The 27,586-nt window shown below is 37.5% G+C and overlaps 3 protein-coding genes and 1 pseudogene across 3 annotated transcripts in view; 2 read left to right on the top strand and 2 right to left on the bottom strand.

Annotated features, from left to right (window-relative positions):
- LOC134799325 (serine/threonine-protein kinase D1) overlaps positions 1-27,586 on the bottom strand; it is a 95,214-nt gene that overhangs the window by 57,773 nt on the left and 9,855 nt on the right. The gene's annotated exons all lie outside the window — the stretch shown is intronic.
- LOC134799275 (pyrethroid hydrolase Ces2e-like) lies at positions 128-17,476 on the top strand. Its single transcript, XM_063771653.1, has 5 exons — positions 128-532; positions 14,432-14,646; positions 15,859-16,554; positions 16,739-16,990; positions 17,298-17,476. Exons 1-5 carry the CDS (start codon positions 377-379, stop codon positions 17,464-17,466), a joined length of 1,488 nt encoding a protein of 495 aa, XP_063627723.1. The 5' UTR covers positions 128-376; the 3' UTR covers positions 17,467-17,476.
- LOC134799276 (uncharacterized) lies at positions 9,715-10,577 on the bottom strand. The gene has a single exon (XM_063771654.1). It carries the CDS (start codon positions 10,419-10,421, stop codon positions 9,873-9,875), a length of 549 nt encoding a protein of 182 aa, XP_063627724.1. The 5' UTR covers positions 10,422-10,577; the 3' UTR covers positions 9,715-9,872.
- Positions 22,768-25,740, top strand: LOC134799268 (juvenile hormone esterase-like; annotated as a pseudogene).

The following is a 27,586-nucleotide window of genomic DNA, read 5'->3' as shown; positions in this document are numbered from 1 at the left end:
TTTAAAACGAAAATTGCTATAATAAAAACGAATAGATTGCAATTGCTATGGTAGTGTTGTTATTGCAAAAAATACTTTTAATTTATATTTTCATTTAGCACCCGAAAACACAATTTTAACAGAGTTTGCTTCCGGTAGCCGACTGTACACACCTATTGCAAAATATGCAGACGGGATAGAATTAAATCATTCGCAGGACACGCACCGGTGACTCACTGTGGAGGCACGATGCGTTGCAGCGATAATCGCCCGTCGCTTATTGAATACTGACAGTTCCACAATAAAAGCTAATTGCTCAACCAGTAATAGCGAAAATTTGCAACAAAGTATTCGCAACGAGTCCAGTAACATTCTAGTGTTCGGCAAGGTGTGGGATATGTTCAGTTTGTTGGTTTTGACGTGTTTGGTGGTGAGGAGCGAGCAGAATGTGGTGCAGACGGCGCAGGGGATGCTGCGGGGGCAGGCTGGCGATGGGGTCGTGTCCTACCGAGGGATCCCGTATGGCACGCTCCGGGAAGATGCCAGGTTTAAGGTTCGGTAAAAAAGGGGTTTTAATCATAGAAGGTAGGATCCTATAGAAGTGGTATACGCGAGCCTCCGTGAGGGACAAAACATACGCAATGCGACACTATGATTGGTCGAACTTATTTGTTGTCCATGCACCATAATCCATACTAAATTTACGGTGGAGACCAAATAAAATGTGAGACTGTGACAAGGACAAACAATAATAGCTCTTTCGCTGCTACTCCTACTGAAAGATACATAAGACTATCCTGTTCGGTCACTTCCCCCCACCTTTCATGCCAGATCCAGTTATATATATACTGTATACTAGATTCATGGTTTTAATAAACCGATGTATGCCCAATTTCAGACGAGGAGTACTAATTAGGAACTTACTGAAATGACTGACAAAATCCATAGTAAGTCAGGTTTCAAGTAGAAATAAATTGTATATCCAAGCAGAAATAAGATGACTGCGGTGATTAGAAAATCCAATTTAAACCAGTTCCAAATGTATATTTTCATCACACTGTCTCGAAATAGTATTTTTTACTTCTCATGCTCAAAAAGTGCACCTTTATGTCGTGCGTAGACGACATAAAATCGCATTTTATGCTCTAGAGCATAAAAGTAAAATTTTCTTCTAAGACTAAGGTAATCGGTCGCAACCGCCAAACAGTTAAAACATCCCATATAACCATTCCAGTCGCAGAATCACAAAGTGGTAACTAAATGTCAGATGTGTCGTAACAGAGTCCACACAATGTGTCTAGAATTGTTTCGAAACAAAGTGTCGTCGCCGTGTCTACACTTTTCCGTAACAAGGTGTCGACACATTTGTGTGCACTTTGCGTGCGGTTTGCGACTAAATCTGACAGCAAATTTGTGACAGCAAATGTCAATATAAAATACCTCTTGAAAACCAAGGTTTGTCAAACTACTATTAGTGTCTCGTGTGCTCGTAATTCTAGTAAGTCATCATGGGCAATGCAAATGATAATAATCGACCGAAACCATATAAACACCCAACACCCGTCAACCTTTTACAGAAAAGTTTTTAAAGAAATTCAATAAGCTACTTAGGTCAGGCAACGAATGCTCCAAAAGTTGTAGAGGGAAATGCTCGGAACACAATTTTTGACTCCGTAACTCGGTTTGACAAGTTAGGAGGTGAACATATCAAAAGTCCCCGGCCGTAGTCCTTGAGCGAGGGGGGAGAGAGGGGGCTTTGAAGGTCCCATTTTCCCGTTTTTCGATTATATCTCGGAAACTATGCATCTCAGCGACATGGCCACTTATACAAAATGAAAGTTAATTTAATTTGTAACAAGTTTATTCAGTCAATTTTTTCGATATGTTGAATAGTTTTTGAGATATCCGCTCTTGAAAGTTTATTTAGGGCTCACAATTTTATCTTGATATATCTATATCAGTGAAGGTGCTAGGCCGTGTTTGGTATCGTTTTCGTATAAATCTGGGGTGCTGAATCCATTTAAGATATCACATTGACACCATTCCACAAAATAAAAATATATCTTTTTAGGGTTCCGTACCTCAAAAGGAAAAAACGGAACCCTTATAGGATCACTCGTGCGTCTGTATGTATGTCCGTCTGAATACACAAAATAGTTCTTTACCTATAGATGACAGGAAAACCTATTAGAAATGTGCAGTCAAGCGCGAGTCGGACTTAATGTACGGAACCCTTAATACGCGAGTCCGACTCGCACTTGGCCGGTTTTTTTGAAACTCTTCTTGACGCTTAACCGCTGAACCGATTTCGTTGAAATTTGGTATAGAAATAGTTTGCGTCCCGGAACAGGACATAGGATAGATCTTATAACCAAAATCATCTTTTGAAGGTGTGAAAAGTGGCGTGGAAATTTGTACGGGAAATCAATAACCGCTGAACCGATTTATATGAAATTTGGGATGGTCTACATCTTTGATTTAGTTAAAAATGATGAAAAAACATGACTTCAAACCTAAACTTAAACAGTATTAACTTCAAGAAGTCAATTCTGAATTCCCCCCTACACCTCATTTCACACCTTTAAAGGATGATTTTTGAGATAACTTATTATATCCTGTCTCGGGACTCAAAATATATGTGTACCAAATTTAAATTAAAACTGTTCAGCAGTTTAAGCGTGAAGAGGAGTTTAAAAGAAAGTATTTTAATAAGTTTATATGTTTTTACTTCGGAATGGTGTCAATGTGATACCTTAACTAAATTTGGTACCGCGAATTTATACGAAAACGATACCAAACATGGCCTCGTAGCTTTACTGTTGTAGAAGTCAAAATAAAATTGAGAGCCCTAAATTCTTATTACTTGGCCAAACTTGTGTAGAAGGAAAAGGTAAAATAAAAGTCTTCGGCAGGAATATAAGACACAAATATTTTTTTTTTTGCGTTACTATTTCATTCATCAAATATAAACATACCTTGATTATACTATTCTAGTGAGATCCTCATAGATAAACAAAAACATTTACTTAAAAAATTACAAGGTCGAAATGTCACGGAACTTGTGAGAGTAATATGTGAAAAATATAAACTTTTATGACAAAAAAAATCTGGACACAATTTAAGAATCACCCAATTGCGTCGAGGAATCATCTGTATTTTTGCTTGTTTCATTACTTCCTCGCTTCTTTTTTGTCCTTTGTATTCTGTAGCAATTTGTTAGATCTGAAAATAAAGATAACTTGCGTCGTCACGGATGTCGATTTATAGGTTTTAGGGAGTGCAGAATTCGAAAACGATGATCATTTTATAATCCAAGATGGCGGCTGCGTATTTTGTCATAAAAGTGGAATCCAAAATAGTCATCATTTTCGAAATCTGCACCCCCTAAAACCTATAAAACGACATCCATGACGACTTTTATGACATAGTGCATGGCCGCCATCTTGGAATCCAAAATAGTCATCATTTTCGAAATCTGCGCCCCCTAAAACCTATAAAACGATATCCATGACGACTTTTATGACATAGCGCATTGCCGCCATTTTTAAATTGAAAATGTTATCATTTTCGAAATCTGCGCCCCCCAAAACCTATAAAACGACACCCATGACGACTTTTATGACATAGTGCATGGCCGCCATTTACATACATGACGACTTTTATGACATAGTGCATGGCCGCCATCTTGGAATCCAAAATGGTCATCATTTTCGAAATCTGCGCCCCCTAAAACCTATAAAACGACACCCATGACGACTTTTATGACATAGTGCATGGCCGCCATTTTGGAATCCAAAATGGTTATCATTTTATAAATCTGCGCCCCCCAAAACCTATAAAACGACACCCATGACGACTTTTATGACATAGTGCATGGCCGCCATTTTGGATTTCAAAATGGTCATCATTTTCTAAATCGGGGCCCCCTAAAACCTATAAAACGACATCCATGACGACTTTTATGACATAGTGCATGGCCGCCATCTTGGAATCCAAAATGGTTATCATTTTCGAAATCTGCGCCCCCTAAAACCTATAAAACGACACCGATGACGACTTTTATGGCATAGTGCATGGCCGCCATTTTGGATTCCAAAATGGTCATCATTTTCAAAATTGGGGCCCCCTAAAACGTATAAAACGACATCCATGACGACTTTTATGACACAGTGCATGGCCGCCATTTCGGATTCCAAAATGGTCATTATTTTCGAAATCGGCACTCCCTAAAACCTATATATCGACACCCATCTCGACTTTTATGACAAAGTGTTTTGCTACCATCTGCATGCAAGACATTTCTATTATTTTTACGTACAAAAATGGCCCCCTGTCAACTTTCAATCGAGATTTAATCGATAATTTATTCGATTAATATTCAGATTAATTCAATTTCAATCTATGTTAGGTCGACTAAACTAATCGCGATTAAAATTTGAGAATTAACTTTTTTTATTCCATTAATTAGTCGAATAAACAGTTAATCGATTAATGCCCATCTCTGACCACGGCATTTTTACACTTTGAGAATATCTGAAAACAAATCAACACAAGGAGCCATTTTGCAAATCCAGTAACATACCAGTAACTTTGTTATTACTTTTGACAGCGCGTGTCATGTGTCAACACAGAGTCGACACAAAGTCGAAACATTGCAACTACTTTGTGACTGCAATATTTCTCAGCCTTAAACCATATTTATACATCATAATTAACAAGTTTCGTAGTATGTGAAGCGTTATTTCTGTTATTTAAGTATAGTATACGCATCGAAGTACTAAAAATGCTTCAAATAATATAGTTATGAACACAGGCACTGAGAAGTAAACAATTTCATTTCCGGCTAAACTAAAACAATGTGGTGGCGCGTTGATTATATTACACTTAGTTTATCAAATCACTCGAGCAGTTTAATTCCCCATAATAATTTAAGTCATATTGTAATATAAATGCAAACAATATATAATTACGTCTTGTAATCCGTTTTAGAGATGGCGTATTAATGTCACTTATTTTTATTTAAGGCGCTCTTATACTCGAGTTTTACGTTTTCAAGGGGGTGAAGCAGACGCGTGGTAGAACGGGCAGGCGGGCGCCCCGCGCGGCGCACCGCACCATCCCCGCGCAGCACGTCTACGTCCTTATTCTGACGACATCGGTATTCTGAATTGTCAGTTCCGGGATTTTTAGTTCGGCAATTAATATTGAATAATATTTATTAGTAAATTCGAATTTTGATGAGTACTTAATGAAATTAAAAACCGGACAAGCGCGAGTCGGACTCGCCCACCGAGCCCACCGAGGGTTCCGTACTTTTTAGTATTTGTTGTTATAGCGGCAACAGAAATACATCATCTGTGAAAATTTCAACTGTCTAGCTATCACGGTTCATGAGATACAGCCTGGTGACAGACGGACGGACGAACGGACGGACAGCGGAGTCTTACTAATAGGGTTCCGTTTTACCCTTTGGGTAGGGAACCCTAAAAATTGTAGGTAAGACGGTGGGTGTACCTAAATAATTATTAATTATATACAATATGAGTGTATACTTGACTGATCATGTTTTTGTAAAAATCGATTTCTACTGGCAAAACATATTACTTTTTGGCAACCGGGTTTTTTAACCTAATTAGACCCCGCTGAATCCGAATTTGCCGGTTGCTTGATCGAATTCTTGACTGGAAGTGAGATATTTGATATTAAAGGTCCTTTTTTTTAGTTTTTCGTAAATAACTCGTAAACGGTGGCCAATATAAAAAAAATAACTAATAATCTACACAAAATTTTCAATAAAAAAGATTCAGTACATTTTTAGCAGGGATCAATATTTAAAAAGATAATAAAGAGGGAAAGTTAATTATAATAAATTCTAAGGTTCCTTGTTTTTATCTTTTCGTTAATAATTTGAAAAGTATGACTCATAGCAAAAACAAATCTTACACATAAATAATAAACATAAAATTTCCTACAAGAAACATGTAGCACACTTTTCGCTAGGATCAATATTTAAAAAGACAAAGCAGCCGGTAAGTTAATTACAATCAAATTTTAAAGTCCCTTTTTAGTTTTTTGTAAATAACTCGTAAACGGTGGCCAATATAAAAAAAATAACTAATAATCTACACAAAATTTTCAATAAAAAAGATTCAGTACATTTTTAGCAGGGATCAATATTTAAAAAGATAATAAAGAGGGAAAGTTAATTATAATAAATTCTAAGGTTCCTTGTTTTTATTTTTTCGTTAATAATTTGAAAAGTATGACTCATAGCAAAAACAAATTTTACACAAATAATAAACATAAAATTTCCTACAAGAAACATGTAGCACACTTTTTTTTTTTTTTTTTTTTTTAATTTATTTAGGTAAACAAACAGTCACCACAAGAAAGGCTTAAATCTAAAGTATTTTTAACACTATATACAGTATGTGTGACCAACACCGTTCACCACTTATTACAATTAGGTACATACTTTGATTATTCGGAGCTTATACCTCTGGAGCTTAAGGCTCCGGGAGGCATTGACAAGGTAAAGGTTATTATTACTTTGAGTTCTAACATCATAAAATTACTTAAATATTTAACGCTTAATAGTTAACAGTGCATGCAGCATTACGTTACATAAGTTATATGAAATTATACATAGTTAGTACATTTTGATTCGCTTCATATCACTAGATATTACATATTGTTACTATGTCTAAGTACATCTGTTACAAGTTTTTTATATACACCAGAACTGCAGCCAAAAATATCCACCTGGTTAAAATGTGTGTTATAAGTGTGGACGAGTCTGCGAAGAGGAGCGCGCTCACCGGCGTGGGTGCGGCAGCGGCCGGTCACGAACAGCCGGTGCGGGCGCGTCTCTCGTTGTCTACTACAGTTGGGCACTTTATAACTGAGCTTATTATTAAGGGCAATACAATCATAGTGGTTGTTGCAGAGACCGTACAGTACCATAGATTCGAGCAACATTCGCCTGGAACTTAAATCTAACAGATCATATTTTTTTAGTAACTGCTGATAAGATAATCTTTTTTTGTAGCATCGAAAGTGCATAGAATTTAAGAATTTTTTTTGGACTGTTTCGAGAGCGTCTGAGTATTTAGTATAGTAGGGGTTCCAAATTGTAACAGCTTGTTCTAAATGGCAGCGAATTAAGGACTTGAATAATTGCAAATAAGTATTTGGTCTTCGAAATTCCGTACTAGACCGCATAACAAAACCGTACATCTTGAATGCTTTATTTATTATGCTATTTATGTGTAAATCTAGGTGCAGCTTTGAGTCAAGAGTGATTCCAAGGTCCCTTATAGATTCAACTATTGCAAGTTTTGCGTTACATAAGATGTAAGAGTTATTTATAATTAATCTTTTTTTGGTGAATTTAATTAGTTTGCATTTATCAAGGTTTAGTTCAAGTTTATTTGCAGCACAATAGTCTGAGAAGCAATTAAGGTCCTGTTGAAATTTATTACAGTCTCTTTCGCCACAAATTGTATGATATATTTTTAAATCGTCTGCGTATAAGAGAATATTACAAAATTTAAAACAAGTACCAATATCATTTATAAATAGTGTGAATAATAAGGGACCTAAAATTGAGCCCTGTGGTACGCCTGAACTGATTTTAATAGCATGCGATTCGCATCCGTTAATTGTTACTTTTTGGGTTCGGTTTGTGATATATGACTTGAACCAGCGCCACAGGTTGCCTCTTATACCATTATAAGCAATCTTTTCCAATAGTAATCGATGATCCACCCTGTCAAAAGCCTTCCGGAAATCAGTATACACACTGTCTACTTGCGTATTACTATCAAGGCTTTCAAATAAATATGAGGTATAAACAAGGAGATTAGTGGTTGTAGATCTATGTTGGACAAAACCGTGTTGATGAGGAATAATTTGATTATGTAGATTTGGATAAATCAGTTTATGTACTAACTTCTCGAAGACTTTTGACAGCGTGGACAAGATTGATATGGGTCTATAATTTTCTATGTTATTTTTGGAACCACCTTTGTGCACTGGAATTATGTTTGCAGTTTTCCAAATAGAAGGGAAGAAACCCTCGTTCAGGCACTTATTAAATATAATAGCGAGAGGTGTAGTTATAGTTTTAACTGTATTTTTGAGAAAAATTGGGGGAATATTGTCAGGACCCTGACCCTTTGATAAATCAAGATGGCTTAATTCGTATGTAATGTGGCTGGTTGAGATGTGCAAATTGTGGATATTAATGTTAGATATAGGGTTATTTTCGGGAACGCTAAAGTTATCTGGTACAGTGGATGGCTGGTAAACCGACTGGAAAAAATCAGAAAACATATTACAAATTTGTGTTTTGTTATCAGAAGTTATATTTTGATAGTTCATAGTGTTAGGTATATCAGATGAATGGTTTCGATTAGAAATATAGGTCCAGAAGTATTTTATGTTGTCGTGTATACTGTCCTCCACTCGTTCCAGATATTTTTTATAACATTTATTTGTCTCGGTCTTAAATCTGTCTCTTAATTTTGAGAATACTTCATAGTCAATCAAATTGTGGTACTTTTTCCATTTGATCCAAGCTTTGTTTTTATTTTTAAAAATGTGAATTAATGCGGGTGAGAACCAGCATGGAAATGTATCTGAGTGTGTTTTCTTATAGGGAACGCGGTCCTTTTTAATTTTATAAATGCATTCATAAAATAATGAGACAGCACAATCCGCCGAGAGGTCCATTAGGAGGTCTGACCATGGGATCTTATCAATATCGTTATTAATATTAGTATAGTCAGCTTTGTTAAAACAATACCTATATATTGGTTTAGGGAACAACGCTTTATTTTGGGAATTAGGTAGGGTCATAATAACATAGAATGGAGGATGATGGGCATCAGGGGGGACAAGTGCGAGGGGGGCAGGTGCGCTGGTGCAGTCAGTGTTGTTCGCGAGAAACAGATCTAAGATTTTACCGCTCGCGTTAAGATATATGTTATATTGTGTGAGATTGAATATAGAAATAAAGTCAATAAGACTCTTATGGTGGTTAGATTCGCGTTCACCCGGAGACAGAGTTGCAAAATTTCCACAGTTCTTCCAGGCCAAGGTCGGGAAATTATAGTCGCCTACAATCCAATAACTTTTTGCATTTGCTTGTAAAAGCAGAGTTTGCAGTTGTTCGAAGTGAGTTTCATATGTTATGGTAGGTTGTTTGGGAGGAATGTACACCGCACTTATAATGAGTTTATGGTGAGCACCGAGCGGCAGAGTAATTACAATGTTATCAACGAGCGGTGAAATCGCCGGCCGGCCCGGCGGCGCAGGCAACGGGGAGCACACAGCGGCGCCAAGCTCGCGCAGCACCGCCACAAGCACGCCGCCACCGACGCCGCGCCCGCTGCCCATTTGATCCCTGTCACTTCGAAAAACTACATACCGAGTATCTATAAACTCATTATTCGCTATTTCAGGGCATAACCATGTTTCAGTTAATATTATTATGTCATAATTGTGCGATAAAATGTTCATGTATAAAGTGTTTGTTTTAGTACGGAGACCTCGACAGTTTTGATAGTAAACCGAAAAAATACTATCCATTATTGCGTACGGATATAATATAAGAGTGTTTAAAACGGTAAAATAGTGTATCATTAAAATGCAAAAAAATTATGATCTCTGATAAGATAACACGCTCGCCCATAACTATGAGGTACTTACGTGATTGGTTGTATGTGATTATTAATTCTTTAAACAAAAACAATAAAATGCCCACGCACAAATTACGCGACTTTAATAGATTACAGGTGGCTATTATATGTATGCAGCACTGGTATAAGATTAACATAAAAGCAAAAATACAACACATCTTTGAGTTAGTGAAAAGTCTAGATCTATATTGGTCAGGAACTACTCGGTGATATCTTACTCAGCTCGTGAGTCGCTCGTATAGCTATTATTGGTGAAGTGTCATCTTTGCGCACCAATATAGTGGCATGTCGAACCCATACAAACTTAAAGTTATGCTTCAAGGCTGCTTCACGAGTCTGTCGTAGTAACAGCTTGTTTTTAAGTGTTAAATGCTCGTTCAGATATATTTTTTGCGGGGATCCTGTTATGTTTATTTGTGAAGTATTGAGTCCTTTCGCAAGGCGAAACGCAGCCAAAATATTATCACGTAGTATGACTGAGGTAAAACGCACTATTATGTTTTTTGGGCGATTGCAGCTGGGGTCGGCATGTGGTACACGATGTATTGAGACAATGTCACTGGGCGTAAAAGTGAATTTAATAGCGGTTCCTATGTCGCTGATAATACTAATTAAGTTTTCACCGCGCTTCTCAGGCATGTTGCATATTTCTAAATTATTCATTCGCGATTGTTGTTCCATTTTATCTATGGTGCGTTCAAGAGTCTGGATACGGCCAGCCTGACCTTGTGATGACGACATGCTAGATTCTACAGAGCGTAGCCTTTCCTCACAAGAGTCCTGACGCCAGCCAGAATATTGAAGTGAATCTTCAACGTGTGTTAGGCGATTCTTAACCTCATCTAACGTATGGTTGATGGTGGCGTTGTCTTGATTAACCTTTTGAATATCGAGTTGAATTTGGCTCAATGTGTTGGAAATTTTAGCGAGTTCAGTTGCTTTTCGCTAGGATCAATATTTAAAAAGACAAAGCATCCGGTAAGTCAATTATGATCAATTTTAAAGTCCCTTATTAGTTTTTTGTAAATAACTCGTAAACGGTGTCCCATAGCAAAATAGGTTTTTATGAATAAATAATCTCCATAAAATTTTCTGCAAAAAACATCTGAACACTTTTCTCTAGGATCAATATTTGAAACGATATTAAAGGAAGAAAGTTAATCACAATCAGTGTACAGGTCGCTTTTTTTTTCGTAAATAACTCGTAAACGGTGGGCACCGTTGCAAAAAAATATTATACATAAAATTGTCCACAAAAAAGGTTTTGTACACTTTTTCGCTACGATCAATATTTAATGAGGTATTAAAGGGGGTAAGTTAATTATAATCAATTTCCAGGTCCCTATTTTAAGTTTTTCGTAAATGACTCGTAAACGGTGGCCCATAGCAAAATTCTTAATGTTAATTAACCCCCCTTGGCTAAAAAGTGGCCTCCATGTTTAAAATTCATTTGTTTACGTAAGATGTCCGTCTTTGGGTCACGAATTTACATGTGTGTACCAAATTTCAACTTAATTGGTCCAGTACTTTTGAAGAAAATGGGCTGTGACAGACGGACAGACAGACAGACAGTCGCACGAGTGATCCTATAAGGGTTCCGTTTTTTCCTTTTGAGGTACGGGACCCTAAAAACTAAAAAAAGTGACATGTGAATTGATTGTAATGAACTTTCTTCCTTTAATATCGTTTTAAATATTGATCCTAGAGAAAAGTGTTCAGATGTTTTTTGCAGGAAATTTTATGTAGATTATTTATTCATAAAAACCTATTTTGCTATGGGACACCGTTTACGAGTTATTTACAAAAAACTAAAAAGGGACTTTAAAATTTGATTGTAATTAACTTACCGGCTGCTTTGTCTTTTTAAATATTGATCCTAGCGAAAAGTGTTCTACATGTTTCTTGTAGGAAATTTTATGTTTATTATTTATGTGTAAGATTTGTTTTTGCTATGAGTCATACTTTTCAAATTATTAACGAAAAAATAAAAACAAGGAACCTTAGAATTTATTATAATTAACTTTCCCTCTTTATTATCTTTTTAAATATTGATCCCTGCTAAAAATGTACTGAATCTTTTTTATTGAAAATTTTGTGTAGATTATTAGTTATTTTTTTTTATATTGGCCACTGTTTACGAGTTATTTACGAAAAACTAAAAAAAGGGACCTTTAATATCAAATATCTCACTTCCAGTCAAGAATTCGATCAAGCAACCGGCAAATTCGGATTCAGCGGGGTCTAATTAGGTTAAAAAACCCGGTTGCCAAAAAGTAATATGTTTTGCCAGTAGAAATCGATTTTTACAAAAATGTGACCAGTCTAAATTATTCAATTTGATTAATTTTATAGCCTTTTAAAATATGTTTACACAATTTATCAATCGTGACTGAATTCCGGATTGGTTAGATGGGTGTGTGCCTTTGCTGCCCAACTTGTTATAAAATGACAATATGACGGACGAATGTCTGAAATGTCACCGTATTTAAGAATTATTTTGCTTTTCTTCGTAAGTATGTTGAAAAACATTGTGTGTATAACATATTTGCATATTTATACTGTGATTACCCATTTTATGAAACGTCCGCTAAACTAGCACAGGTCCGACGCTGACAGTGGTCACGGGCGTACTGGCGTGAGGAATAGGCGCAAGGTATTGCCGCGTAGGGTGTAATTTAGTAGGCAAAATGTTGAATTCATCAAATGATGAATGAAAAAATTAACGTATCGATAAAAGGACAAGCAATAATGAAGATTTACTTAAAAGCTATCGACTGAAGTAAGTTTCATATACATTTTCGTCCTAGTACTTCTAACATAAGGAAATAAAGACAGTGGTAGGCATGTTTTCAACTTAAGATTCTATCGAGAAAATTATGAGCCGTCGTGTTTCTGACAAGCAATAACGTAGTTCAAGGACTGAAGTTATACATACTAGAAAATAATGCATGAAATCCTTGTAAAAGTCTGTAAATATGGTGACAAAAAAGTGCATTTTACTACACACCGCGCCTTAAGTATTTTTCCATCTGACAGTTTCCATTTGACAGGAACAAAATGAACGAATGATTTTGGCATAAAGTAGTCGCAAACCCGAAACAATGTGTGCACACGGCGACCACACTTTATGTCACTTTGTGTCATGTGTCGACCCTTCCCCATTTCTGGTAACTGTGTCGACACGGCGACGACTCTGCGACTGGAATTGTGACCGAAACAGACGGTGTCGACACAAGATGTGTCAACACCGCGTCGTAACGGCGACTGGAAATGGTTGTATGGGATATTGCACAATTTTACTGAGCAATAAAATTGTGTAGATGACAAATCTTGTTATATTATTTTATTTTTGCTACAATTTATTAGAAATCCGTATTTTCTGTCATTAAATTTAGTAAATCACATAAAATAGGAGTCGAATATCGTTCAAAAATGCTCCGAAATGTTTGACTTGGCAGAAAACCAAGTGTCTGAAACTATGATCATAAGTTGAAAATTAAAAAGTTAGTTGGCGGGAATTGGTTATGTATTATGTTCTTTCGCTTTACGACAATTTCGTGGTGTAAATTGCCGTGAAAAATTTAATTATTTTCCTCGCAATCGAAGTGAAAAGCAGAGTGTACAACAAGGGCATAAATGTCCATTTTTACCCTCGTCTACTATTTTGATCTTCGCTTCGCTCAGACCAAAACATTGCCTCGGGTAAAAATGGGTCACTTTATGCCCTTGTTGTACAATCTACTATTATACAATCGTGATATAATAGAGTTTTTCAGTCGAGTACAGTCGAGGACATAAATATGTATACATTTCTTCACCTTAACCCATTGAAATAAGGTGAAAAAATTTATACATATTTATGTCCTCGACTGTACCGTGTTTAGACAACGAAGCTTGCTGAGTTGTCTAAGTAAGGTACGAGATTGAAAAGCTTGTTTATATCACTATTGTATACAATACTTTTTCTACGCATCAACAAAAATAATACTTTAAACTAGTAGAATCATACAAACAAACCAAACCAAAAGCTAAGATACGCGAGCAGCCGCGATACATTCATACTGGTACGCGCCCCGGCGGGCTGGTCAACGACACCTCGTAACTCATGAGTGAGGCCCTGGTACTTGCTCCGCGCTAAATTCAATTTTTAGACAGTTTTCTTGATTTCGGCCACCGTAGCCTATGGAGACTAACAAGCAACGCTAAGTGGTTTTCGTAGTCAATGGATGTTGCTATATTAAGGGTGTCACATGCGCGTTTCTGACTTATGAACCAATTGTTTCTACTATACAACCTAAAATAAATAATTAATTTGAGCTATGGTTTTGTTTCGTCCTCTTGATCGCGGTGAGCTGTGATTGGTCATGGTCAATTTCATTATAGTTGACTAAATTGTATCGAAATGAATATTATAGTTGAGTTGGGAGCCCACACATTAATAATACCCAATTGCAGTTTGGTATAAGAAATCTTAATTCAAGAATTATAGTCGACGAGTAGAAAAAATATCTTATTTCATGCAGTTGTACTAAAGGACAAAGGCCTATATTCCCGCGGGAGTTATGGGTTGTGAAAAAAAAAAGCTATAACTCCCAAGGGAGCAACCTGCTTTCAATTCTATCACACAAGGCGGACTGAGCGCTCGAGATTGATAACAGGCAGACATAATGCTTCTAGGCATTTTCTACCAATCAACCATAGATAATTGAGATAAATCGAATTCCAACCTTCGATACATTAATATTTTTCAGCTAGCCGGTCTGGCTCCGTCATGGGCCGGGTTTCGCGAGTCGGAGAAGCCGACGTGTTCGGCGTCGTCCGCGGAGCAGTGCCTGCAGCTGGACGTGCACGTGCCAACGGCGGCCGCGCCCTGGCCCGTGCTGGCGTGGGTGGCCGGCGGCGGCGGGCCTTACGACCCCGGCCTGCTGGTGCGGCAGGGGGTCGTGGTGGTCGTCATACACCACAGGTGAGTGATTTGTTAGACAATTTTCACAAAAGCATATTTTCCGAGTAGCGAATTTTCACATCGCATTTTATCACGATCGCAATTTCATTAATCGTCTTTTTTAATGCAGCGATTTTTCATGTAGCGTTTTTCAATGCTCGTATATTTTACAGTACCTTTTTTTTTCGAAACTTTAATTGCCATACTGAATTTTTTAGTATTCGCGTTAATTTTTATTTGTATAATTGGAGGCTCTACACACGATAGGTTTCTAAACTATTTTTTTTTTAATTCCATACACAAAAAAAAGATGACGTCATAATTTCTCTCGTTTTTTATTTATTTGTTGGTGCTTCGGGTCAAATTGTTTCTAATGATCTAAAGATCAATCGTACCGATTTTCATACCTTTAACATCATTTGCAGCATTTTACTGAATTTCTCGGTCTACCGCCAGCGCTATTAATAACCTGAAATATTTTAACCACGCATTTATGAGGCCAAAGTGCTATTGCTTAGAACCGCCAATTATACAAATAAAATTTATTTCATTTCATTTCATTTATTTTATTTATTGCATTCCATGGAATACCATGGAATGCAATAAATAAATGAAATGAAATATACAGATGGTATTTTAAATTGAATTGAACAACATGGACCCTGAATAGGATATGGCAAGTTAACCTTAATAGCTAAATACATACTTAAAGTTACCTTATAAACATATTATGTATTGCTTAATATCTAGTTAGTTTCATCACAGTAAATAATAATTAAGGAATCTAATTAACACTAATAATAATCAATACGAATTTAAATGCTATACTTGTTTATACAATAATGCAATGATGTCAAATATAAATAATCGAATTTAAGCTGTCGTGAGTCATACTAACACTAAGCGATACAATACCACTAATAATGTTAATTCTTTTATAATAATAATAATGTCAATTTATTTATAATAATAATTATGTAATTATGTGTGTTTAACGCGAATACTGAAAAATTCAGTATGGCAATTAAAGTTTCGAAAAAATAAGGTACTGGAAATATTTGCTGTGATATAATGATCAACTGGTAAAATATACGAGCATTGAAAAACGCTACATGAAAAATCGCTGCATTAAAAAAGACGATTAATGAAATTTGCGATCGTGATAAAATCCGATGTGAAAATTCGCTACTCGGAAAATATGCTTTTGTGAAAATTGTCTAACAAATCTTTCAGATTAGGTCCAGTGGGATTTCTATGCACGAAGGAGGAACAGATACCAGGCAACGCCGGTGCAAAGGATGTGGTGTCAGCGCTGCGATGGGTGCGGGACAACATCGTGGCGTTCAGAGGAAACCCTGCGAATGTAGTAGTGGGCGGGCAGGGCTTCGGGGCTGCGATCGTCGAGGGCCTGACTCTCAGTCCTATGGCTGAGGGCCTGTTCCACGGAGCTATTATGCAAAGCGGGACGATATTAAGCCCTTGGGCTTTTAATTACAACTCGACTGAACGCGCCCTCATGCTTGGAAAATTGTATACCGGCAGTGACGCGATCGCGTCATCTTTAATCAAAGCTGATGACGTCGATTTAGCAGACAAGGCTGACAAGCTCAACTTGCCTTACTACCCCTTCGGAATGTGTACAGAGAAAGCTTTTAAGAGGGAAGAGAGATTTCTTTCTGAGCCGCCGTTCGATTCGCTGTCGAATCACAAAGTACGAAGTGTTCCGATGATTATAGGGTTCAACAGCGAGGAAGGATACGTCTTTGTGGCAATGTTGAAAGCATTGCGAATATTGAAGAGGATGGTCAAAAATTTTAATATTTTACTTCCGGAAGAATTCAAGAGTTTGAACGACAAAGAATTGAAGCGAATTAAAGAGATTTACTTTGATGGCAAAGTTAATATGTCTGACGTTCTCGCATATCATAGGTAAGCAAAAACAAAGCTTATAATACAGCAACAAAAAATTGCGATAATACATATACATACATTTTCTTCCAGTTCTGTATAGAAAAAATATTTGAAATATCATTAATTATGTATCTGCATTTTTGTGAGATAAATAGCAAGTACATGTACCAATCAGGTCTTAAATGATTGCAAATATTTCCAGAGACGCGTATTTTGTAAGCCACATACACCGCAGTGCGCGGTTACACGCCGCGTCCGCGCCGGTGTACTACTACCAGTTCTCACACTCCGGGGCATGGGGCGTGGAACCCGAGCGAGGGATCCCCAAGACCGGGGCTGCCCATGGAGATGAACTGGCGTTACTGTTCCCGGATAAAGGGCAGGAGTTGGAAGGGGAGGATGGAGAGGTGCAACGCGCGATGGTTCGACTTTGGACTAACTTTGTCAAGTATCTGTGAGTATCTGAATTGTACTACCGGTTCTTACACTACTCTGGTGTGTTGAACCGTGAACGTGGAGCCTGAGGGATTCCCAAGACCGATGCTGCACACAGAAACGAACTGAGTAGCCTAATTAACCTGAGTTGCTACTTGTTCTCGATTTACACACTGAACTCGTATGGAGCAACGTGAAACATGTGTTGCTCAATAAAAATACGTTTGATATTTTAAAACTCCTTAAACAGTTTTGTAAGGAAAAATCTGAATCGTTTCCCCGTTTCTCCAAATTAATGATGATTAAGTATATTATGTTGGTTTAAGGCAACCAACGCGCGACGAATCGCCTCGCTGGGAGGCAAGCACCGACAACCTTCTAGACATAACTGCTGGCAGCACAACCATGCGGCCCTTCCCACACTCCCGGGCCTGTCGTCTCTGGGACGACCTCTACGAGCGGCACTACTACAACAGGCTACGGAACAATGGCTAGGATTCTAACCAGAGGGCTACGGAATGTACGCTCGGCGTTGACGCCGACCGCCAATACATAAAAATGTGTTTTGTCATGGCGGCGGCGTTAAAACCAATGTACGAGTATGTATCGAGGGTGCTATGCGTCGGTCAGTTAACAGTGCTGCTGCACACCGATATAGATGCAGCACACCTTTATTTTGATATGAGAACAGTTTAAGAACATCTTCATATCTTAGCACATAGTACCTACCGTAATTGGCTTCTGGCTTTATATGATGTCGTGTATGATTGTTTATTATATTTTTAGTAGGGTTATTATAATATTTATGTAGATTTTTTTTAGTAATAAACTCACCTGTTTCACTTGGTTTCATTATGGTATGTGATGGATGATGATGATGTTATATTTCTTACCTGTAACAATAAAAAATAATTAAAGCATGGTTTATTGTTTTATTACCCAAACACAAACATATTCTACAATTCTACATAATAAGTATACATACTCGTATACACTTGTGACCCACTAATTAAGGACAAACATATTTCATTTTCATATACCTACCTAACTAGGTAGATACAGTACAGACAACTAATTTGCATAATTCAGCCTAATACGAGTAATGATTGTGAATTAAAGCTTTATCCTTAATCTAGGTACTAGCAAAATAAATCTGTTCACACACATTAGTTCGCGAACCTATTGATAAATAACTGAGGCATATATTAACTTGTTACAGTTTAAAAAAGTACTCTATTGCAGGCACTCTTATTAAGAACAGTGTAAGAACAGTGGGTTTGGATCCTCGTATCATCAAAAAACAATTGACAAGAACCAACGTGATAATTGGCTTTCTGTTTCTTGTATATTCTTTTATTATTTCAAGATTGAGAAGATTGGTAAAAACCCTAGTTCTAATGCCTCTATCAAAAACATGTAACAATGGTTTTAGAGGAAGTGGCCACATCAAAAGGTTGCCGCCGAACACCTTAAATGATCGAAAACGAGAGTATTTCATGCGATTATATTTTAAGAATAAACACGCCAGATGGTCCAGCGGAAAAAGCGTCAACTTAAAAGACAACCCCACGAACTGGCACCCTAAATTGTTAGGATGGGGAAAAAACCCCTAAACTACCTTCTACTGAGATAAAACCGTCAATCTTAACTGGCAGCTTGTGCTATAAGAAAACGACTGAAAGAAGCTAATTTATAAGTGGCTTTCTAACGCTAATTTATATAATATAATGATGTCAAACTCGCTTTCTTATGCAAACATGGTGAAACAAATCTCTTGATCGAAAAAGGTTGCTAGAATAAACGGCAAGGCGCTATAGTTAATTAATACAAAAATATTACTTTTTGCTCCGCGAAAAGATAACGTAAGTCAAGTTGGGTAAGTAAGAATCTGCTATGCTGCTCTGTTACTGTAAACACAAAAGCTAAGCGCATGGAACACATAATATTTTAAGGCTGCTATTTAACTGATCACCAGATTTAGTAAAATTTAATACCAAAAAAATCTATTTTACCACCCTAAAATCATGAATGATCACCAAAATTATAACACCATTTTAATGTGAAATGATTACCAATTTTATTACATTTTACTATCCTTTTAAAGGAAATGACACCAAACTAATCATTATTAACCCAAAAATAGTCAATGATTACCAAATTTCAAACCCCATTTTAATGTGAAATGATAACCAAATTTTTACATCTTGCTATCCTATTAAAGAAAATGACACCAAAATAATCACTGTAAACCCAAAAATAGTAAATGACCACCAAAATTAGAACTCCATTTTAATGTAAAATGATAACCAAATTTTTAAATCTTGCTATCCTATTAAAGCAAATGGCTCCAAAATAATCATTGTAAACGCAAAAATAGTAAATAATCACAAAAATTGTAACCACATTTTAATTAAAAATGTGCAAACATTTAATATATCGTTATCCTATTAAATTAATTAATCCACTTCGTCACCTTGTTCTAGTAGCATTTTATTTCTGTAACAGTCGCAGTTCTAACCCAACCTAACCCACTCTTCTAGTAGCATTTTGTTTCTGCAAAGACATATGTAACTTCGTATAAGATGAATAAAGTCTAAGGAAAAAACGTGCCTCGGAAATCAAGAAAAAGTCATTCTCGGATAGATGGCGCACACACCTTTAGCCTATTCTCGGCTAGATGGCGTGACGACGCCGTTTCATATTTAACTATTTTAAAACATAGATATTAGTGAATGAACATGGGTCGAAATGAAAATAAAAAAATAATTTCTCCATATAAATATTTTTTTTTGATAATTGTATACGTTTTCATTTCGAGTTTTAGTCGTGTGTCGATAGATGGCAGTAAATTTACTGTGACTACAGAATTTACTATGACAGGACCCCTCTATACTATCTATTCTCTTTGGTTTCTGTAAGGGCCGCAGTTCAAACCTAACCTAACCCACTTTTCTAGTAGCATTTCTTTTCTGCAAGGGTCGCAGTTCAAACCTAACCTAACCCACTTTTCTAGTAGCATTTCGTTTCTGTATGGGTCGCAGTTAACCTAACCCACTTTTCTAGTAGCATTTCTTTTCTGCAAGGGTCGCAGTTCAAACCTAACCTAACCCACTTTTCTAGTAGCATTTCGTTTCTGTATGGGTCGCAGTTCAAACCTAACCTAACCCACTTTTCTAGTAGCATTTCTTTTCTGTAAGGGTCGCAGTTCAAACCTAACCTAACCCACTTTTCTAGTAGCGTTTCGTATCTGTATGGGTAGCAGTTGAAACTTAACCTAACCTACTTTTCTAGTACCATTTCGTTTCTGTAAGGGTCGCAGTGCTAACCTAACCTAACCCACTTAACTGATAGCAGTTTAACTTACTTTTCTAGTAGCATAACGAAATGCTACTAGAAAAGTAGATTAGGTTAGGTAGGTATGCGGTGCGGGCTACGGGGGGTTGAGCGGGAGGGGCTAGTAATTTTGGCATCAGTTTACTTTATTTGGTAATATGTATAAATTTTTTGGTAATCATAGTGGTTTATTTAGGTGAAAATATCGCATTAATTTGGTCTTCAAGATTTGGTGATCATTAATGATTTTTGGTCATCATTCAATATATTTGGTATTTGAATACAATTTGAAGTGCAGTCGTAATTAAAGTGGTGGTACTTTTGTATTTTTAGGCCTTATTTTTTTGGTGTTCAGTAATTTTTTTTGGTAAGCATGATTTTTTTATTTAGGGTACCAAAGTATTTTTTGGTGGTCATTATATTTGTAGCCATATTTTAAGCGATTCGAATTTTGTTTGCCATACGATTAAATAAATAATTGGAACACAGAGCTTATTTAGGTAAAGTTTGGCCACGAGGGATCTAAGGTTTTTATAATCAACAGTAGGTATAACCAGAGATGTGACTTATTTGAAATACTTGTATTTAAAATGCAAATACAAAATGCGAAATACCTATTTTGTATTTTGTATTTAAATACCTTTTGAAGAAAACTATTTTGTATTTTATTTGAAATAGTTTTTGGGGCCTATTTTCTATTTTCAAAATACAAAATATTTTATAGTAGGTAATGTAGGTAGGAGTTACAATACAATCTCTTCTGATGTTACAATCCTGGCAACTCTCTCATTCTTTTAACATGGAACTGTTAAATCTGGTTAGTAACGTCGTATACCACAAGCGTAGCGAGTGGTTAAATAAGTGGAATCTTGAGTGTTGCGAGGGTTTCAAGGCGCGAGAGGTGAACAAACTTTTCTGCCCGTGAAACACAAACGAGACGTTTTCATCACACCAACGAGAGGCATTATACTAGCTGTAAAACATTACAAATCTAAATTAATGCTTTAAAAATTGGCCGTTAAAAACCATCATCCATCCATCCTACCGGTTAATAACTAGAAATTTGCACTTTAGATGTACTCCAAATGCGTCGCCAGTGTATGAAGTATGTATTAAATGAAATAAAAATCATTTATTTACATTATTACAAAATCAAATAAAAAAAATTGTCTTGATGTACAAATTAAATCATACGTATGACGTCGATTGATATTTCAAAAGGTATTCAATTTAGACGTATATTTTTTAATATTTATACTTTTTTGGTATACTTTTTTAATTCAATTCAATTCAATTATTTATTTCAAATCCAGAGATCCATAATATTGTTAGTAGGTACAACAAATCTTAAAATTAATTAAGGTTAGTGACATTAATTACAAAATATTAATAATAAACCTATCGACATACTAAAAATAAATATAACTAGGCAACCTAAATGCACCACTTCTCAGCATCTGTGGCTGCCACATGCAGTCCATTCCAGTGCATGAGCAGTGGTGCATCCATCTTACCTGCCAACGTTTTCAGGATGCTATTGGTACTGCCACACAGTCTCTGCATAAGTGACGCCGATCTGTTGCGTATAATTGCATAAAAGTCATCTGTGTGCGCCTCCGCGAACATTCCGGACGCACTACAGTGACGTGGCAGCCCCATTAGCATCCTGAAAACGTTGTTATTGTATTCGTAGAGCATTGTACGCTCGCTGAGTATAGCTGGCCCACAGGCTGCAGGTGTAAAAAGATTGGCAAAAAGCTTTGAAAAGCGTCTTTTTCACGTCTTTGTTACACCTGGCAAACTTGCGCGCCAGCACATTTCCGCGAACGGCCAACGCTCTACGCTCCCTCTCTATGTCGAGGTCATCTTTTAGGTCCTCGGTGACCCAGTGACCAAGGTATTTGAACTTTTTAGTGACCCTGAGTGGTTCCCCGCCCAAGGTCACAGGAGGTACTGTTTTATAGAATTTTCTTCCTGCTTTGAAAACAAGTACCTCACTCTTTTTCCCATTGTACCTTAGCCCATGTCTCACCGAGTACCTCTCACAGATATCCAGCAACTCTTGAAGTGCACTCATGGATGTATGTTTTGAAAATAGTTTTTATCTTTAAAAGTTTAAAATTTTTTGGGATTAATTTGTTTTAGAGCTGGTAGTAATAATTTAGCACAGCAACACGATAAAAATATGAGTAGATTAATATTTGGCAACCTGTCTATGTACACACAGGTGGCACATTCATACAAAGGCGAGTAATCAGGTGCAATCATCGCCTGGCAGTCCTGGCACAGACGTTAAGTGAAGTGCGTTTGGACATATAGTGCATCGCTTGCGCAGAAGAACGCACGACGCCTCTGCCACACCACAACATCATACTTTACTTTATTCCCATCAATATGGGCTTAGTGTCTACATATAAACGGTGTTCGTTACGGTCACTGACAGTGACAATACATAGTCGTAGGATGGGATTTGCGAACATCGTAATCGTGTCCTTGCTAGCTCTAGGTTTGTGCGTAATTGGGGCCAATGCACGTGGAAAAGCACACGATGGTAAGTTTATATCTCATTGGAGTGGAATAAAAAGGATCTACAAATAGCAGATAGTAGTAGCTTTGTGGAATATTATGGCGTATGCCTGGACGCTATTTATGAACATTAGATGAAAATGTGGGCTCACAATAACCACCGCTGTATGGTTATAATTTAAAAAATCATCAATCATTTTTCAATTAAACTGACTTGCCCTTACGGCGTACAAGGTAAAGCTAAATACGACTAGCTTAAGAGTATACTTTGAATAGGGTTGGACTGGTAATAACAGATAAGATAAATATATGTAATCTTCTAATTGTATACTAATTTAAACTTGCGCGATTTATATTTTGTACTGAGCGATATATAGGAACCGCTACTGATCATATGGTCGCGTACGGCTACACTTATTTTCTTACCACTCAGATACATCCCACTAAAGTAAAGGTGCTATGCTATGTGTATGATTTATGTTTTTAGTTAAGTGTATGTTTTTAGTTAATTTAACTGTGTTGTGTTGTGTGAATTTAAGTACGCATGCATGCGCTCACCCGAACAATGTTAACTTATACTTCTAATTCTCATGTAAGTGAATTGTACAATTCTTATGAGAAAATAAATTCTTTAAACCCAAGAAAGCCTAAGTGCTCATAACCGGTTAAAGGTATTTGTGTAACTGAATAGTTGGTTTGGTGTTTCGATCAGGCTATATTAAAGAGCGGTTGATGGGAGGCATCTCGTGCGGAGTGCCGGCGCAGACTCAGTCCGGATCTGTGTGCGGCACGCTGCGCTCCAGCTACCTCGGCCGGTCTTATGCCAGCTTCCGCGGCGTGCCCTATGCGAGGCAGCCGCTCGGGGACCTGCGCTTCGTGGTAAGTATAATATTGTTTAAGTTGTGAAATGCCATTGCTTTTACGTTCTCACACAAAATTCAAAAATAATCATGTAAATTGGTGAAACTTTCTCCAGGCGCCACAGCCGGCAGACCCGTGAGACGGGTTATTCGACGCGTCAGTCGAGGGTCCTGTATGCCCGCAGCGCGACGTGCTGTACGGGCCGATGATGCAGCCCCGCAGCATGGGCGAGGACTGTCTCCACGTCAACGTGCACGTGCCAGCGGGCTATCTGCCGCGCTGGGGCCGACAGTGCTGCGGCTCGGCCTGCCTGCCTGTTGTCTGCTTTATACACGGCGGGGCTTTTCAGTCGGAGTCCGGAGACAGTGATTTAAATGGGCCTGAGTATATGATAGACGAGGTCGTGGTCGTCATTACTATCAATTCCAGGTATTTACATAGGTGATACATCTTTCAATTAAACTAAACATCAAGATAAAACATTTTTTGGAAGAGCAATTATTGTCCATCTCCTTTCAGACTGGGTCCGTTCGGCTTCTTGTCTCTGAACTCGTCTAGTGTCCCGGGTAACACGGGTCTACGCGACATGGCCGCGGCGCTGCAGTGGGTCCAGAATAACGTGCGGGCCTTCGGCGGAGATCCGCAGCATGTGACGCTGATGGGACAGAGCTCGGGAGCTTCCAATGCGCATATTCTATCGCTTTCTGAAGCCTCCAGAGGATTGTTTCAAAGGTAACTAGTACAAACATCTAATATTTAAAGTTTCATTATTTGGCTTCTTATTGTTCCAAACAAATCAATATATTATGTTGGATAACAGCATATTTGCAGTTAAAAATGTCGTATTATTTACGTTGTAGATTAATTTTGATGAGCGGAACAGCAGGATCTGGATTTTTCACAACTCGGCCGAGCTATGCGCAGAACGTGAAGAGCTCTTTTCTGAAGCAGCTGGGCATCAACAGCACCGACGCGGATGAGATCCACCGCCAGCTGGTCGCCCTGCCGGCTCAGGCTCTCGTCGACGCCAACAGTGTGCTTCTCGCGTCTTCTGGATTTGCCGTGTTCTGTCCTGTGGTAGAGTCAGAATTCTACGGAGTGACTAGAATCCTCGATGACGATCCGGATGCATTAGTAGCGGGTGGTAGAGGAAGTCAGTACACGACATTATTGGGATTTGCGAACAATGAATGCGCGTCGTTAACACACAGACTCGAAGAAGTAGACATAATAGGAACGATCAGGAAGAACCCGAAAGCAATTTTACCGGCTAAACTAATGTTTTCTGTCTCACCGGCCCAACAAACAGTGGACGCGAAACAGATGATGGATAGGTACTTCCACGGGGCGCCGACTATGGAGAAATTCATACCTGCGTGTTCAGATTCCCTTTTCGTATACCCAGCACTTAAACTGGCCGAAGCCAGGTTCGTGTTAGGAGGTGCCCCGCTTTACTTGTATCAGTTTTCGTACGGTAGCCCCTATGTGCCAGTCAAACGAGCCTTCGGGATAGATTACAGCGGCGCCGGGCATATGGACGACCTCTCATACGTATTACGTGTCAACTCCATGCTCAAGGACACTGTGTTGAATGATAGCGACGAAGCGGTGAAAGATTGGATGACGGATATTGTTGCCAAGTTCATTGTCTGCGGGTAAGTAATGTACTTATAGTCATATGATATAATTTGTAGTGCGCGCGTTGGTTATAGTTAGTACGTAGGTCCTTGAGATGATCGTGCAAGTTAGGCAAGGGGTCGCATCTAAGAGTAGATCTATATAACGATCATTGTAGGTATATTTCGTCAGTCAGATTTGTTGAAGTTTCTTTTTGTTTATAGCAACATGACATGCGGTACGGACACGAGCGAGATCTGGCCAGACGTGGCGTGCTCTGTGGGGGGCTGGGGCTGCCACGGCCAAAGGGAGCTCCGATACCAGGATATCCGGGGACCTGTGTGGGCCATGTCGCATCTTACTAGAGAACAGCGCTCCATGATCAAATTCTTTGATCAGATGTATGGAGCGTGGACGTGCCCCTATTTGTAAACTTGAGTGCAGCGAGATCTGATCTAACCGGACGTGTCTTGGTGGAACCTTTGAGCTACTACTCCAAACCAAACCAAAATAATTCAATTTAGACCATATCAAAAAAACGCGTTAGATATTAATTACTCCTTTAACGGACAAACAATAGAATGTGTAGATACATTCACCCTCCTTGGTTTGAATATTGATATGCACATCAATTGGAAATCACATATCCAGAAATTAGCCAGTAAACTTTCGACATTTTTATATGCTCTAAGAGAATTAAAACGATCAACGAACTTCGAATGCGCTCTGGCGGCTTATTACGCATACGCCTTTTCGTGGCTTAATTACGGGATAATCCTTTGGGGAAATAGTACAGATATAGAGGAAATATTCATATTGCAAAAAAAATGCATACGCACACTAGCTAATATCACAGTACCGGACAGTTGTAGACCCTATTTTATTAAATATAAAATCCTGACATTAACATCAATCTACATATTTGAAATTTGTAAGTTCGTCAGAAAATATCCTCATTTTTTTCCAAAATTTGCCGACCGTCCTCGACGATATGAAAGTAGGTACAAGCATAACCTGGCGCCACCCGAACGTTCAGAACTACAGCTACACAAAACAAGCCCAAAAATGATGGCCATTAAAATATACAATAAACTCAGCGACGACATTAAACTTCAGACATCAGATAAACAATTCAATAAACTGTTGAAGAACTTATTAGTTAACAAGTGCTACTATAAATTGGATGATTTCTTGGAAGACAAAAATGATCACGAATGTTATTAGCTTTAATTATTACTCATTTTATTATTTTTATTTCATTTATCTTTTACATATTATGATTATTAAACATTGTGTGACATACAATTTCTAAATCTTGACATAACTATTAAATAAATTAATATTATATACCTACCTACCCTACAATTTCAATGTTAACTTCAATTATCAATAATATCTACCAGACATTAATAAATCTGTGCTATTAAAATTTAAATTACAATCTCCTAACCATTGTTATAAGACCTAAATTATATAACTATTTCATTAACACTGTCTAGTACCTAGCATAATTATTTTAGATTTAAGACTATTGCTGTGCCCTACCAGGGCCCATGTGAAACTTACTTTTACCATGTAACACCAAATGTAACCATGGATGCAATAAATAAACTGATAAACTGATAAACTCCCTGCGAGGGCTCCGATGCAGTTTTGGAGTACCTTGCCATATACAATAACAATAATTATGAAGCATTGGAAGTCGCTATAAATCTCATTTTTAAAATAAAATTAACAAAGTTGCACAGAAATGTTATCCTTGACTTGCTAAAATAAATACAATTTTGATTAGACAGAATGAATATTTAAATTTCAGTGGTATGGAAGACCGTTTTATAGATCTCTATTTTCTTTATGCCTAAAAAAATAGTTACCTAAATTAAACTGCAAAACGGCGGTCAAGATAAAGCTAAACAAACGCGTATTGTTTCAGAGCATAATGTGAATAGGGCAAATTAACTTCCTTATACTTAACAGCATGACTCGATATGCCGGTTCAAGATCTTTGGGTAATTCTGCCTGGCCGGTTCAAGATATTCGTGTAACTGAATTGGTTTGCTATTGTATGCGTGTATTATGCGGTAGAAATAAAGAACAGCTGAAGCCCCTGTTGTAAATATGTAGTAGTGAAGTGTTCGGATAGGCGTTCTATATTTGAAATTAGTAGTAATACGAGTACGTCATTCATAACTTAAGGTTTCCAGACTCATTGCAAAAAAAATTGAGTAATCTTGCCCAATTATTTAGTCCTTCGTACACAGGACAGACAGACAGACAG

Source organism: Cydia splendana, chromosome 18, assembly GCF_910591565.1.
Source record: "Cydia splendana chromosome 18, ilCydSple1.2, whole genome shotgun sequence".
Taxonomy (NCBI): domain Eukaryota; kingdom Metazoa; phylum Arthropoda; class Insecta; order Lepidoptera; family Tortricidae; genus Cydia; species Cydia splendana.
Note: the sequence above shows the minus strand (reverse complement) of the source record. Positions and strands in the feature narration are given on the sequence as shown.

Bases quoted from the DNA above. Each gene is read 5' to 3' on its own strand.
- LOC134799275 (XM_063771653.1), top strand. From the start codon at position 377: ATGTTCAGTTTGTTGGTTTTGACGTGTTTGGTGGTGAGGAGCGAGCAG. The intron at 533-14,431 runs GTTCGGTAAAAA...AATATTTTTCAG, and splicing joins GGGAAGATGCCAGGTTTAAG to CTAGCCGGTCTGGCTCCGTC. The intron at 16,991-17,297 runs GTGAGTATCTGA...TGTTGGTTTAAG, and splicing joins ACTAACTTTGTCAAGTATCT to GCAACCAACGCGCGACGAAT.
- LOC134799276 (XM_063771654.1), bottom strand. From the start codon at position 10,421: ATGTCGTCATCACAAGGTCAGGCTGGCCGTATCCAGACTCTTGAACGC.